Source organism: Labrus mixtus, chromosome 18 (assembly GCF_963584025.1).
Source record: "Labrus mixtus chromosome 18, fLabMix1.1, whole genome shotgun sequence".
NCBI classification, from domain to species: Eukaryota; Metazoa; Chordata; class Actinopteri; order Labriformes; family Labridae; genus Labrus; species Labrus mixtus.
The window spans coordinates 12,972,897-12,987,370 of NC_083629.1; the positions used below are offsets into that span (position 1 = coordinate 12,972,897).

The 14,474-nt window shown below is 41.3% G+C and overlaps 1 protein-coding gene across 4 annotated transcripts in view; it reads right to left on the minus strand.

Annotated features, from left to right (window-relative positions):
* pgfb (placental growth factor b) overlaps positions 1 to 14,253 on the minus strand; it is a 27,008-nt gene extending 12,755 nt beyond the window's left edge. The window contains exon 1 of one of the 4 annotated variants that reach the window (XR_009676450.1): positions 427 to 1,033. Coding sequence is in view for 2 of the 4 variants with exons in the window: in XM_061063113.1 (XP_060919096.1) it covers positions 427 to 615 (189 nt within the window). In the remaining 2 variants the exon portion in view is untranslated. Of the gene's footprint in view, positions 1 to 426; positions 1,034 to 14,108 lie in introns of those variants that run through there. The other 3 variants (XM_061063116.1, XM_061063115.1, XM_061063113.1) reach the window with 3 other exon arrangements.
* Positions 14,254 to 14,474: the final 221 nt, after the last annotated feature.

Here is a 14,474-nt window from a genome sequence, read left to right on the forward strand (position 1 = left end):
GTGAAACTAGCTTGTAAAGTATAATGCGTCTGTAATTACAAGCTTAGTATGCTTTGCCAAATATAACAGTGAGTCACTTTGCATCCAGTGTTCCATGTGGAGGGATGCAGTTTGTCACGTTCCATCTTATGAATGAGTAGAGCAGGATAGAGCTCATTCAAAACGTACGAAGCTGTCGAGGGACAATTATTATCACTCGTCATCAACATACTTTCACTAACTCGATGAAGACCATTGTCACATACTATTTAAAACTCGAAAAAAAATTGCCCTTATTTCACAAACTGTTTAAAAGAAAGTAGCCTAGACCTATAATCGAGTTAGAGTATTTAAAATCTTTATCATTGCGGTACTTTTACATTCAATTGACAGAAGTCCCATTCTATATTTCCTTAGTATAAAGTTTCACTTTACATAACGTCCTACCTGTGCAGGTGAGAGCAGCAGATAAAGCGTCACCGCAGTCTGGATGACAAAACCGACTTTCATCTCGTGATGTCTGCGAGTGAAAGACGGTGCTGATGGCTCCCGATGAGTACAACAAAACAATTCAACCAAAGTCCCAAACAACGCAGACAAGAGAAAAGAGATGCTGACCGGGAATTTCCGAGTCATCCGCTGCCGGCTGAGTGTGAGTGCAGTCACGTAGCTCCTCTGCGCGTGTAACCTGATGATGAGGAGTGAGCTTTGTAATGAATAAGGCCCCAGAGGCGTACTGGATGAAGCTTGGGTGATTAAAAAAATACAGTCAAGAAGAAATTGTTTTAAAGTCTCATAGTGAAAAAAGAATTGAAGCACACAAGTTGATTTTAAGTCTGCCGCTTTGACAGAGCATTTTTCCTGCAAAAAGTAAAAAAGAAAATAGCCTTTTTCAAAATCCCAAATTCGCTCCAACTCTTCAGTCCTGCTTCTCTGAGCTCCGATCTGCAGGAAAAACACACTTGCCTCTAATTGCCCCACACTACCTTTTCACAAGCTGACCATTTAAATCTCCTCCCCCTGTTCTGTGTCCTCCTCTCTCTGCCTCATCTGCCTGCACAAATCTCAGGCGCTCTTTCTTCTTTTTTTTATGGCCACATTAAGCTGTGACATATAACAGTAATTTATGAGATGCTTTCAATGGTTATCACAGAGATAGTGACACATGCTACTGATGCTGCATTTCTGAGTTCTAGACTATACAGCATGGCACAGGTGATTTACGCTGTAGATGTAGAGTATACTGAGAAACTCAGTACTGAGTATTTGTGTGAGGGCTATCCAGGCAAGGTAAACATTTAGAGATCCTTTTTCTTTGGTGACATGCATGGTAAACTCATTGCTTGGCTCTGGGATGCACAGTGATTTTCCTCTGCGGTTTGAGTCAAGTTTGAAGAGACAGAAATGGGAGATTCCATTACTGTTGACACATAGGGATTATCTTCAGTGTGGGACTTCTGTGTTTGGAGAAAGCCTGGAACGAAAGGATTCCTTGTGGGCTTCCACACATTCCTTCAACACTGCTGAATAGCTCCTCTTGCCTCCTTCTATTGTACAGACCACACTCAGGAGTGTGCAGTTTCTAAACATCTCAAACACTTCAGGCAGAGTGAGACATCCCCCCATCCCTATCGGGCTGGATAGAGCATCAGAAAGTGCAAACAATCAGGGTTTTGAGAGACATTTCCTCTAATTATGCTGGGCAGCATCACAGTAGTTTCGGCCTAAATTGTATCTCTGCATGGCAATGATGGATGCTGTTGGAAATTCAGGGAGACGACAGAATGGAAGCAAAGCAAACTGTGTGTTCTTCGAAAGAACATGACTCTGCAATTACCTCTGTTTTAGCTCTGTCTCTCCAGCTGTGCTATCATTGTCTGGGTGGTGAAAGTTTTATTTTACAACAGTATCAATCTTCTCTTTATTCACTGTCTAGTTAGCCGTCTTATTGCAGAAGTTCAGCAAATCTATGGACCAAAGATTGTTCAGAGTTTGTTTTCAGCTTCTAAGAGAATATATAAACCTAAAGTCAAAGTAAAGCTGCAGTGTACTGATATAGCTGAAGCATTGTTCAAGTTTATTTAAAAAAAAAAAGAGACAGCTAAACATGGTGTTGACAAGGGCGAACCGGTAGCAATGGCACAAAAGAATTAAGATTGGAGAAACAGGCTTTAAATACAAATAGCATTTCAGAGAATAGACATTTAAAAAAAATGCAACAACAGAAAAGTGCAACTAATTTAAAATGTTGCAAACAGGAATGTATACTTGAACATCCCAAAAAAACTGCAATAACAAACTATGCACAGCAAACGACCCATCAACCCAGAAATAAGCAGCAGTAAAACGCAACATATCAAGCCATCACAACAGATCTGTGTCAGTGTGTGTGACATTGCATTGTTTCTAAATGGGCTTCTAACCGCAGCAAATTGCTACAAGTTTTGCTCTGCAGAACAGACAGAGTTGATTCCTGCCCATCATCTAACCGTCTGCTCAGTGATCTATCTGTGTTTTTTTAACCTGCTTTGGCTGTTAGAGCCAAATGAGAGCACACCAAATGTTTTCACCGTAAATCCATGCTGACAAGTGACAAGACAAGCAAACTGGCTTGACTGATAGTTATATTCTAGAGGGAGATGGATGGCTGTTGTCATATTGTGAAAAACCTTGAAGCTGCTCAGTGACTTTGCAAAATCCTCAAAGTTGGATATCAGTAGCCATGAAACATAGAAAAGGACGTATCATTTCCAAGCTTTATTCAGATAAAGCTCTATCCATTTAAATTAATGAATCAAGTCCTAAAAGCACCAGTGTTAGGGGTCTTTATCCTGCCTCTCCAGAAAATGTTTATCTTTTTCATCATTGATGAGAAGAAGACTTATTTCAAGTTTAGAAGATTAAACAGATCTACAAATACAAAAACATCACTAAAACTCCTCTCTAATTTGTTTTTTTTTCCGATGAGGTTTTCTAAATGAGCCCTTGAAGTCTGCAGTGTCTCTTGATGTTGGGAAGACCAAACCGTTTCTCTCAGGAACTGGAGTGGACATTGAACTGGAGTACGCACATTTTCTCTTTTTTGCTGTTGACCCCTCATTTTCACAGATTGCTGAGGAAAAGGTAAACAGATGAACAACATTAATGATGTCCATTCATCATTGTTGGGGCAGCTAGAGGTTCCTCCACAGTGGGGCCTTCAAGGGGAAGGTAGAGAGCCCCTCGCTGTGAGGATCTCAGGCTAGTTAGAGCCCTTGAAGTGAGAAGGGCATTTATTGTGCTAAGATTTAAATTAGTGGATTACCACTACATAAAAACATCTACAAGCTAAAGTAATGAAAAGTCATTGAGCAGACAACTTGAACAGGAGGGAGATGATGTAATATGATTTTGGTCACGATGGAGCACCTGGACAGCCGACCCAAACAGGATACGACAATATTTAACACCAGACCCTTACTTCCTGCCATTAATTGGACGGGACATGCAATGAATCTCTTCCTCCTGCACTGACTGTATTATTGTAAAGAAAACTATATTTGGTAAATAGGAAGTGCTCCAGCCATGAGTAACAAGCTGCTTACTGTTGCCTAAGGTGATTAGTATTATATCACAACAAGTTCTTTCATTTAAAACATGTGGAATCCTGTTTACACTTCCACACCACATGGACATGCTCTATTTTTGTCGCAGACATTTTTTTTTGTTTCAAGGTTGTCAGGTGTCATCCTGTTTTCATGCCCCGTCTGCTCATGTTTTGCATTGTTTCATTCTGTAGGAAGCAAGTTAGCATGTTCACAGACATTTCCAAGTTATTTTTAGTCTCAAAATATCACGAAGCAGTCACTGCAGAAATCTCCAGATACTCTTTAGCTTTATGCAGCTGTCTTGGACATCACGATGTCAGTCATTTAAAAAAAAAAGAAAAGATTTATTTTTGGGCTTTTTGTGTCTTTAATGTAGAGCTAGGACAGTGGATAGAGCTGGAAATCTGGGAGAGAGAGTAAGGAATGACATGTGGGAAAGGAGCCACAGGCCGCTTTTTTTTGAGGACTGCAGCCTCCAAACATGGGGCACGCGCACTAACCACTGCGCCACCAGCGCCCCACGATGTCAGTCATGTTGCAGTAAATGTAGGCTACGAAAGGATTGCAATATTATGTCAGTAAAAATATGCCTAGTTTTTCTCTTTATTTTGAAAAGCAATTCTAACAAACCATATGCCATTCAGTGTTAAACCATAGTTTAAAATGTTAGACTTCTGCGTGCTTGTATAGCTTTGACATTATTGGATATAACAGCCTAGCCCTGGGGTCTCCAACACATCGCTCGCATGCAACAGGGCTTTCAGTATAGCTCTCCAAGAGGTTCACAGACTGTGTGACCCAAGTGCTTGAAAAACCCTCCCTCCTCTAATTCAGTGAAACACACAGATGTCCCACCCCCTCAAGTATAAAATAATAAGATAGGCCTATCAGCTGTCAATAAAAAGGTGACACATCTGTCACGTTTGTAAAAAAAAAAAATCTGTCAAGTTTGTGAATTCCTGAACCAATCACAGCGAATGTAGCAGCAACCTACATTGACAAGTTTAACTGTAGGTTGAGCTTACTGAGGAGGATGTGCCATATCGCAAGCCTGTTTAGCTGATGTTTAGCAGATGGACCACAAAGGTGGCCATGCCAAGAAAAAGTAGAAAACATGCTATTTTCACAATTACGGAGTGGGGAAGAAGTTTTTTTTAATGAAAATAAAGGAGTGTGCGCCTCATCTGAGGTACCAGAGGCAAAAGACGCAACACGGAGCGTCACTCTGAAGTCCACAGACACTTTGCATGGGACTACAGGTGCACACCCCATAGAAGAACAAGAGGCCATTCAACGGCAGCGGTGGTATCATGGTGAAGAAGGGCATCATCCAGGATCCATAAAAGTAAGCCTGAAATAATATCCGCCATTGCTGATGTACAGCTTGGTGCTAACACAGTGTCACATAGAGTGTCTGTGCTTCTTGCAGATTCAGTGCGGCAGCTGGAGTGGGACATGACCATTTACTGTTGTAAACACAGTCTCAGTGATGTCACCTGTTGGTTTCCGAAGCCCAATTTTGAAGCCCGTCAATGGGGGTCCCAATACTGAAATTCCAACTCAACCAAATTTTTTTTTTCAATATTAACGAGGTGCAGCTGAGGCGGAAAAAATGTACCCCTTTTAAAGTGTTTGCAGATCAAATAAAGAGCTATTCAGACCCCGATAAAGCTCTGTTAGTGTTGTTTTTGTAAGTTTAAACTCACATGTAAAGATTACAGTCTGAGGTGTTTTGGCTAATTGTGTGCTAAAGTTATTTTTGCGAAAAGAACTGATAAATGGACTGTTAATGAAGAATTTGTCACCACACATGGGCTTCAACGTCCTTTTAAACCACAAATTGTGTATTTAACATTTCAGTTTGGATTATGCTGTAGTGTTCATTGGTGGGCTTTAGAGGTGTTGGTATGCTGATTTCCCCCTGCTTCCAGTCTTTAAGATAAGCTAAGCTAATCACCTGCTGACTCAAGCCCCTTACTTAGCATACGGATGTTGGTGGTATCAATTCTCTAATCCCACATTGCAGGAAAATGAACATGTATAAAGCCACATTGTGCTTTTGATAGTGGATTTAGTCACTTAAGAATCTTTTTGCTAACAATAACATACAGGCTTGTTAACTCTTGCTAACATCCCCAGACTGACAGACAGGATATAGTAGAAAGATCTCTAATGCTGTTATAACTGAGTGAGGTGACCTGGAGCACAGCAGCAGCAGCTCTCCGAGAGGAAACACAGTGTTTGTCTAAGATACAATTTCCTCAACTCCACAAGCTTGCAGTTGGTAATATACTGTAGAGAAAGAAAAACAACACTGAGCGTGAGTTATCATGGCTTGTGTCATTTCTGGTTGTAAAAGCCGTTAGCTTTATAAATGAAGAGCGAGTGGTGCAAACTGTGCCGAAGTTGTCCGCAGTCAGGGAGCAGGTTATAACTCAGGCCTGTGGTGATACTCTAAACTCCATTAAGAGGTCCCACATGTGGAGCACATTCTCAAGTTCATGGGTGGACGCTGTTGGTGGTGGTTCAGCCTGAGCCATTAAACAGATAAATTAGATGTTTTTAACATCTCTCTCATGTTCAAACATTTTCATTAAATTATAACAACAAGATGATGTTGAATGTAAATAAAATGTACATTTCTGCGATCTCCAGCAGGTGTACTGCAGCAAGCCTTGGATTCCTCTGTAAACACACACCCTTGAACACTAGAGGATTTCTTTCAGTCTTCTGACATGTTAGCAAAAGAGTTAAAGGAGGTTGACGCTAATGGAATGAACCTTTAAATAGTTAATGTTTGCTCTGAGATCGATTGGAAGCCAGTTTAGATTAATTCCTAGAAATAAGAGACATTTAAGTAAACATGAGCTCAATCAGGCAGCGAGATTTACTGGACTGCAATCGCCCCTCAGTGCTGCTGTTTGTTTTTATTTTATGTGTAAGTAGTGTTTTTAAAAAAACTCAAATTAGTTTATCCTCCCTCGGGAAATATGTGTAAGACTTTTAAAAGGTTTTCTCAGAAAACATTACCATCAGCCACAGTCACAAAGTGAGTCCAATATAACTAACAGTAGCACTTGTGCAATAGCTTTAATAAAGCATTACACTTAAACTTACATATGAGTTCTGAGCTTTTTTGTAGCGATAAACTTAAAATGAATGAAGTTTTAATGTTTGTCTTTGAAATGGCGCACAAAACTAATCATATAAAACAAATTTTTTTTTAAAGGATTACACCAATACTTTAAAAATATAATAATTTGCCTTTCAGGCTGACATTAGAAGAGCAGATCAATGAATGCTACACTCATGATTGTTGGGTTGAAATGAGTATGCATACGGTTAGCCAAACTTAGCTTAGCTTATGTTAGCACTAAGGGAAAACTGATAGACTTGTTTAAAGGTTACAAAATCCATCTATCTGTCTTTAAGCACGTTTTCACACCTATACTGTAGATTGTTTGCTCTGGTCTGAATCATGGACCAATTTCTTACATTGTTGCATAATGTAAGTTTGGGCTGTATTCACAAAGTGATATTTACGAGAAGACCATGATGCTAACAGGTCAGAATTTCTTGCGGGAAACCCCCCCCCAACTGAAAGTAAACACAGTAAGTTGACTCCTTGGCTGTGGCTGCTCCAAAGCCACATTCGAATTTCAAAATGGACAGACAACTACACGGTTTTATGTTGGTTCTGGTCATTGGTTTATATATGTTTGCATTTGTCACTGAAGGCAAATGATACAGTTTGAAAATGAGGTGCAACTGTGGCTCCAAAATAATATGTTGATGTACTGTAGTAACCGAAGGTGCTTATAAAGACAGTTCAGGAGAAGGTGCATGTTATTCATCCTGAACCACGACCCGCTCATGACTTATATAGTCATCCGACCAAATCCAGGGTCCAGGGTTTATCATGCTGCTGTTACGGTAGTGAAAGACAAATCCTCCCCATAATGCACTGCGGGACCGGCTATTTTAGCTTGTTTCATCCCAATACGTGCAATGTTTCCTGCAGTTAGGTCAGACTGAGGTCGGTTCATGTTCTTACTATAAAGGAATCACAGCAGAGTGTGTCTAGCTATGGTTGCTTCATCTGCTCAAGGGTTCGATTGACAGCTTTCACATGAACAAACTGAACTAACTTGGCAAATGGGCTTGAGTTTGTTTTAACTGAAACAAACAGGCTAGGTGTGAAAATGCCTTCAGAAATATATAATGTATAACAATGACTAAAGGATTCTTTCCCCAAAATGTCATACTAATAAAACAACACGTGTTTAGATCCAGATGGAAATAAGTATTAGGAAAGATAATCATACTGTAATTGCGCAAGTCCTGATTCTAAAATCCTCAACAGATAACAAAGCAGCCACAGTCATTCTGTCCAAATAGATTAAACCCACAGAGACAAATTTTCAAAGGCAAAGATTTCGAGATCTGATGTTGAAATAGGGTGAGAGGAAGCACTGAGAGGAAGAGTACAGAAGTAGGCCATGGCTCGACAAGTGTTAGGTGAAGTTCATCTGTGTGCAAGTGTTTACACAAACTGCAGCCAAGCAAAATTGTGTGTGCAGATTTATTTATGTGTAGGGAAATACATTTACTCAAATAACTATAGGTTGTAAGAACAAGGAACAAGAAAAACGGGAGCAGGGCAGGGAGCGGGTGGGTGGAGGTCAAAGAGCAAGGGAAAGTTAATAACTTGAAATAATAAATAATACAGCCAACTGATGGGAATTTGGCAGCAGCGCCTTTCATGACAACCAGTCAGCTAACTTTGGTTCTGAAAAGCTCCTCATTGCTTGATGGCTACTGTGCACTAGCTGGGACAAGAGAGATCATTACTTAACACATTGTGCATGTTTGTTGATTGGCTCCTGCAATTAAGTGTCAGGACTTGAGGTGTTGCTTCAAGTCCTGCCAGGGTGATGATGGAGTCAACCAGTCTCAGACGGCGCTGTGCCCAAAGGGGACAACGAGACAAATGAGGACCACCAGGGAGTATAAACACCCCCGCAGTAACTGCTAGTCTGCTGGACGAACACCTTTATAGTAAGTCAAAAGACATGCAGCGGAAAAAATAGATTTTTGATCACTAATTTTATAACTTGAATCTATGAGTTGAGCCTTGGTTTTCTGTAACAAATCAGTTTCTGCTTGCAAAGGAAACATTTTAGCGACATTGGCTGAAGCGACATTTTCCATTACCCTAAAAGAGAAAATAATCAAATAAATACACAGTTTCCAGGATGCTGCTGCTGAGTCTGTGAGAAATGAGAAGCAGTCATAGGGGGTTATTTTCTTTCGCTGCAGTTTCTGATGTCACTGCAAAGGAACAAACCCTTGACCAATCAACTAATATCCCAAAAACATTTGTTTCTTACCGGTTCAGTGGTTGAATTTCAAGTCCAAATAAAAGCTGATCACTGATGTTGATCTTCAAGTCTTTCACAGCTCTAACTTTACACCCATAAGATCCTTCGATTTCCTCGTTACATTTGCAGGGATTCCACCAATGCAGCGTTCTTGGCTAAAGGATCTGCAGCAGAGCCGAGACTCTTACTGTGAATTTTTTCCAATATGTCTTGGATGAAGAACAGGACATTAAGCCTGTCTGTAACACTGTGATATCAAAGAAATGCCAAACATGATTACAGGCATGATAGCCTTAAGACTATACATAACGGCCTTACATATAGTGTATGCCTTTTACCTTTTTAATGATCAGCTTTGGAAATGATCAAAAGCTGGTGTTTGACAGTTCCCGCAGTAACAACAACAAAGGCGGAACATGGGTCATGTCTAGGAGCAGATCAGGCATCGTGGGGCTTAGAAAGTGTTGTGAAAAGCTTTGAACCATCATAGAATGATCTGGTGTTGAATGAATACAGACTTCTAACAGGTTCCCAACACACCCAGAGCTCTGAACGAGTGAAAATGAGCAGCACTAATCAGGAGAAAATAAACAGACCAGCACACCACCGGCGTTGTGCTAACGAGAGGAATGAGACAGACATCATGAGACATCGTCAGCTAAGTTTTATTTTATGAATCCTAAGAATTTCTCAATTCCCAACAAAGTAAGACCAGCTGTATGTGGAAGCAGCGATCACAATTTTTTAATAACCCGTGCGTGTTGGGGGTGCTTTGCAGGTTCACCCACTCAAATGGGTTCCTCTGGATTAAAGCCAACAAAGCCTGAGGGAGCCTGCCTACAAATGGAGAGCCTCGGAGGAGCCAGCATGCTCTGTCTGGGGGACTCCATCCTAATCTCAAGGATCGGGGGAATTTTCCCATCGAGATGAGAAGCAGATGTCTCTGCTTCTGTCTCGCCCTAGCGCTGCCGCACCAACTCTGTTTCAGTCAGACCTGGCCCTGTGTCCCCCGAGGGACAGGGGGAGGAACATGAGCACCATGGGAAGGGGTGGCCGTCCCCTAGCCAGATCACATGACCAAGAAGGAACTGCGCTACGCACAGAGCTGTGAGCTCATGGAGCCGTTCCAAGATCTCCCAACTTTCTCATGGAAAAACACAAACAACATTTTGATAACAACGTCATGTTTGGGCGATTCCCACTTTTTTGTAACTGTCTTTTAAAAGTCGACTCAGGATACTTTGACTTTACCACTTAGTATCCAGTGTTGATGTAGGCTGTGACCCCTGACTTGTGGCAAAAACATCAGACCAGAGAGACTGTTCAACTTGTCCTCTTCTCATCATGCCCCTGAATTTCACAAGAAATCCTCAGACTCTTAAGATGGGCTTCCTGCACCTGCAGCTCCTCAAAGGTCCTGGATTCATGTTCCCTAGAGCCCGAGCCCTTGACTCCTGTGGCTCAGTTCTGACGTGCATACTCTGGCTCTCAGCGTAAACACACAGAGACCAACTGTTGGCCAGTCAACGGGTGTTTGGTGGTGTACAGTAAACAGATAGGCAGGAGCTCCCAGAAGAGATGGGACTTACTGACTATCCTGAGGTGGGAGAGTAAAGGAATGAGATACATGCAGGCTTATATGGAAGCCTGTTTATTGTCCATGTTGCTGTGCCATCAGCCAAGATAAATTGTTTGGTTTGAGATTATCTAGGCAACTTTGATCTAGGACAGCCTAATGATCATCCCTCAACCAAATCAATTAGGCTACAGCCTCAAATTTACCAAACCTGTGTCTGTGGTCCAAGACTATAAAAAATGGGCTTTAATCGATGTTTTGACAAGTAAAAGAATAACTGGAAGAAATACAAGACCTCATTGCTTCTGTTTAATTGATTTTGATACGTTAAGAAGCTTCAATTTGACGTTAGCTAGACTGATGCTAAAACGGTGCTGCAATCTTTTAGCAACTGGAAACGCATATCCTCAACAGCATTCAAACTCTGTAATCTAAGGTTCATGAACATTATAGTTGGCATCTAAAAAGCATTAGAAACTATTTTAAATATGTAGCCAATAGATTGAAGTTTAAGTTTCTGGAATATTTCTTCATATTTTGTTTGTGAATTGTGCATCGTTGCAAAAATTACACAACAAACTGCGCAATCCGATCATAGAGCTTTTCACATGGCAGCTAGACCACTGTTAAGACATTAAGCATAATATTTGCACAAAGTCTTGATAGCTGCAGGTCTCTAATCTCGAACACGATTTACTGATTTTGGCAGAGTTTAGGCCCCTTCTAAGGATGACCTCTCTTCTGCTGTGAATGTTGAGCGTTGGCGAATGCAGTTTACCTCTATACAATTAAGGAACTAGCGAGCTATCATTTACGATTGTATTTACAGCTTCAAGGACAGCTAGGTGCACCACAGTTAACGTTGTAGGTGTACGCTAACTGCAAACTGTGATATGCATTTAATAACTTGTCATTCAGTTACCAGTTAAAATGAATATATCTGTGTGGGCAGTTTCTGATGAGACAACTCACCAACTCACAACGCACTGTTGTGTGTGTGGAGCTAGTTCCATACCAATCAAAATGTGTTAGGCCTCGCCCAATGCCTCAAAAAGCTATTTTTGCCTAAACTGTACTTCGATAAATAAAAATTGATCTTCACTCAGATTTTTGTGGATTTTTAATTATAAATTTTTAACATCTCAAGACCCCTTCCAGCCGCTTTGACTGATACAAGCTGGAGTGTACAGTATTATGTACAGATAGAGATCAACCCTGATTTGAAATTGACATTTTTTTTTTTAGGTTTTTGTTAGAGTGTGTTAAAGTTATTTGTTCTTCAGAACACCAGAAACATCTGGACTTTATAGAAACAATGTTCAGAGTTATAAGCTTGAGACCCCATTTGCAACCCTTATCGTCTTGATAACATTCCTCTAAACAGCTCACCTCGCTCTTCTCCTAACACGAGTCTCTCAAATCCCTTTGGAAATGAACATATTTTAAATATTTTCATGACAGTTTAATCCCTGTGCAGTGAGACTTGCCAAATATTGATGTAAATTGAAACCACACCAATCAAATCTGGAAAATGTGGACGATAAACTCTGCATAGCTGTACTAAAGTTCTAATGAGCAAAGCAGAATGCACATCTGAGGGTGAAGCCTGAGTCATGGTGAAAGGTTACTGAGGAAGATTACCGAGTCTGGCAGTGTTAATAAGGCTATGTTTACATTCTGCGGCTCCGTGTTTAAGCAGACCTGAATGACCTGGGATTAACGGGAGACTAGTGGCAGCTTGGTGATGACCACGCACACACACACACACACTCCACAAACACATACACACACCAATGAAAAAGTGGTGCCAATAAGGGTTCGATGACTGTGTTCACTAAGTACAGAGTGCTCTCATATCAGCAGGATTGCTTGTATGGAATGCATGTTCAGAACAGACAAAGAAATGCAGCCTCATTAGTTAGACTCATACAGTAAACAATAAATACCTAACAAACCTTAAAAAACTCAAAAGTACAAATAAATACACTAAGAAACTATTAATACATACATTACTTAACTCTCTGAAAACATAGTTCAGATCAAAATTGTATGTTAATTTTAGCCACTTTCACACATGTACTGCACTCCGGAAAATCCCTGTGACTGGTTGTGGTTGTCCTTGTATGTGTAAATGTACTTGGCAATAAAACCCGATTCTGATTCTGATCATGATAATGTTTTTACCGTGGAAGCAGAGTGAAACAAGAGGGATCCTCGAGCATGTAACAAAGCTGCTCCATAAACATTTCTGTTTGTCAGCATATTTCTTCATCATTTGTTATACTGTCAGTATATGAGAATACTGATATAAAAACTAACACTACCATCTTAGTGTCAGAGTCTGCCATCTTGGATATGTTGTAAATTTTTGTCTTTTTACATCTTGTGTTGCTTTCTAAGACCCCCGCATTGAGAATGTAAATCTTCCGCTGTGACGGATACTGTATGTGTAAAAAAGAAAAGGGATCTCTGGAAAATGACAGGGGTACAGGCTGTCCTGAAATTATCAAGACATTTTCAGACGGGCATGTGTGAAAGGGGCTTATGGCAAAAACTTAGAGGAAATACTCCATTAACTTTATGCATAGTTTTGATTATTAGGAGTATAGTTACCCACCATTTCAAATAGGTCACGTGAAAGAATTTGTGCAGGTTTGACCCTCATCTCAACTGGATGCTGCTGTTAAACCTCAGAAGAAACAGTGAGTAAAAATCTGCTTTTAAACGAAAGGAAAAATATCTTACAGATGATAAACAAGGGGGAGGATATCCTAATTTGTCAGACATTTATCCAGGAGTTTGACAATCATTATGTGTCTTTGTTCCTGTGATCAGAGGAGAATCACACTCTTTTGTTTACACCTGATCCTGTATTCTCCCAACACACAAAAGCGAGCACTTAGCACTGACCTAATCCATCATTCTGACATATTTTGGAACTGAACAATCGCCACTCTGCTCTAATGTTCCTCTGTCTAACCTCGGGGGTGCCTCCACTCACACTCCACTACACCTGTGTGTAAAGAAACACCAGCCCACAGGCACCTGTGCAGCCGGCACGCCACAGATGGAAAGATTAATCACATAGTGGATGAATGCTGGTGATTAATGGGAAACCGTGACAGTGTGGTCATAACAGGCAGAAATGTATATGCGGGACGGCCTGGAGACTAAATGCTACAACAGGAGACTAAATGGGCCATTATTTGGAATGCAACACTAGGACTCAAACTAAAAGGGGGGGTTCCCCTGACTTTAAAGGAGCAGTCCCACATGAACGGCCTTTGATGGTGCAGTCACAAATAATCCCCCCCTCCCCCCTCTGCTCCCTACTCTTCTTATTCTTCCTGAGAGGACATTCCCACACTGTGACCACAATGAATCTACGTCCTCTCTGTCATGACTGCGTCCACTGTAGCAGCGGACGCCATAAAGCTCAGCAGCTTTATGGCTTTGCCGAAAGGGGTGGGGGGTAGAGGGGTAAGGGGCTCGCCATCCCAAGGGACCCCTCCTAGCTCTCAAAAGTCCTCCACATAACTGATAAACTCTGACAAATGGGATCTGGCAAATTTTTTTTGCACTCACGTGATATCAGCCATTAAAGCTCTCTGCACTCTGCCCCCCTTCCATCTCCCCAAGTCTCCTGGGGGGGGTGGGGGGTCTTATCAATGTGAAGAAGCCACTGAAGGAAATGCCAACTTAAGTTAAGGAGTCTGCGCACTGTTATTCATCTTCTGTTTGCAGTGACGAGGGATTTGGGGGCCAGGATGTCCCGAAAGCATTCGGCAGGGAGTCTGGTGGCACTCTGGATATTATGCGACAGGATCTGGTACAGGATCAGATTACTGGCATAGTACTCAGGACGCAGAGCATGGAAGCAGCAGGATCCGGCTCCGGCACAAGCATGGGAAATGTGCTCATGGATCTACAGACCATTTTCATTCTGGGCAG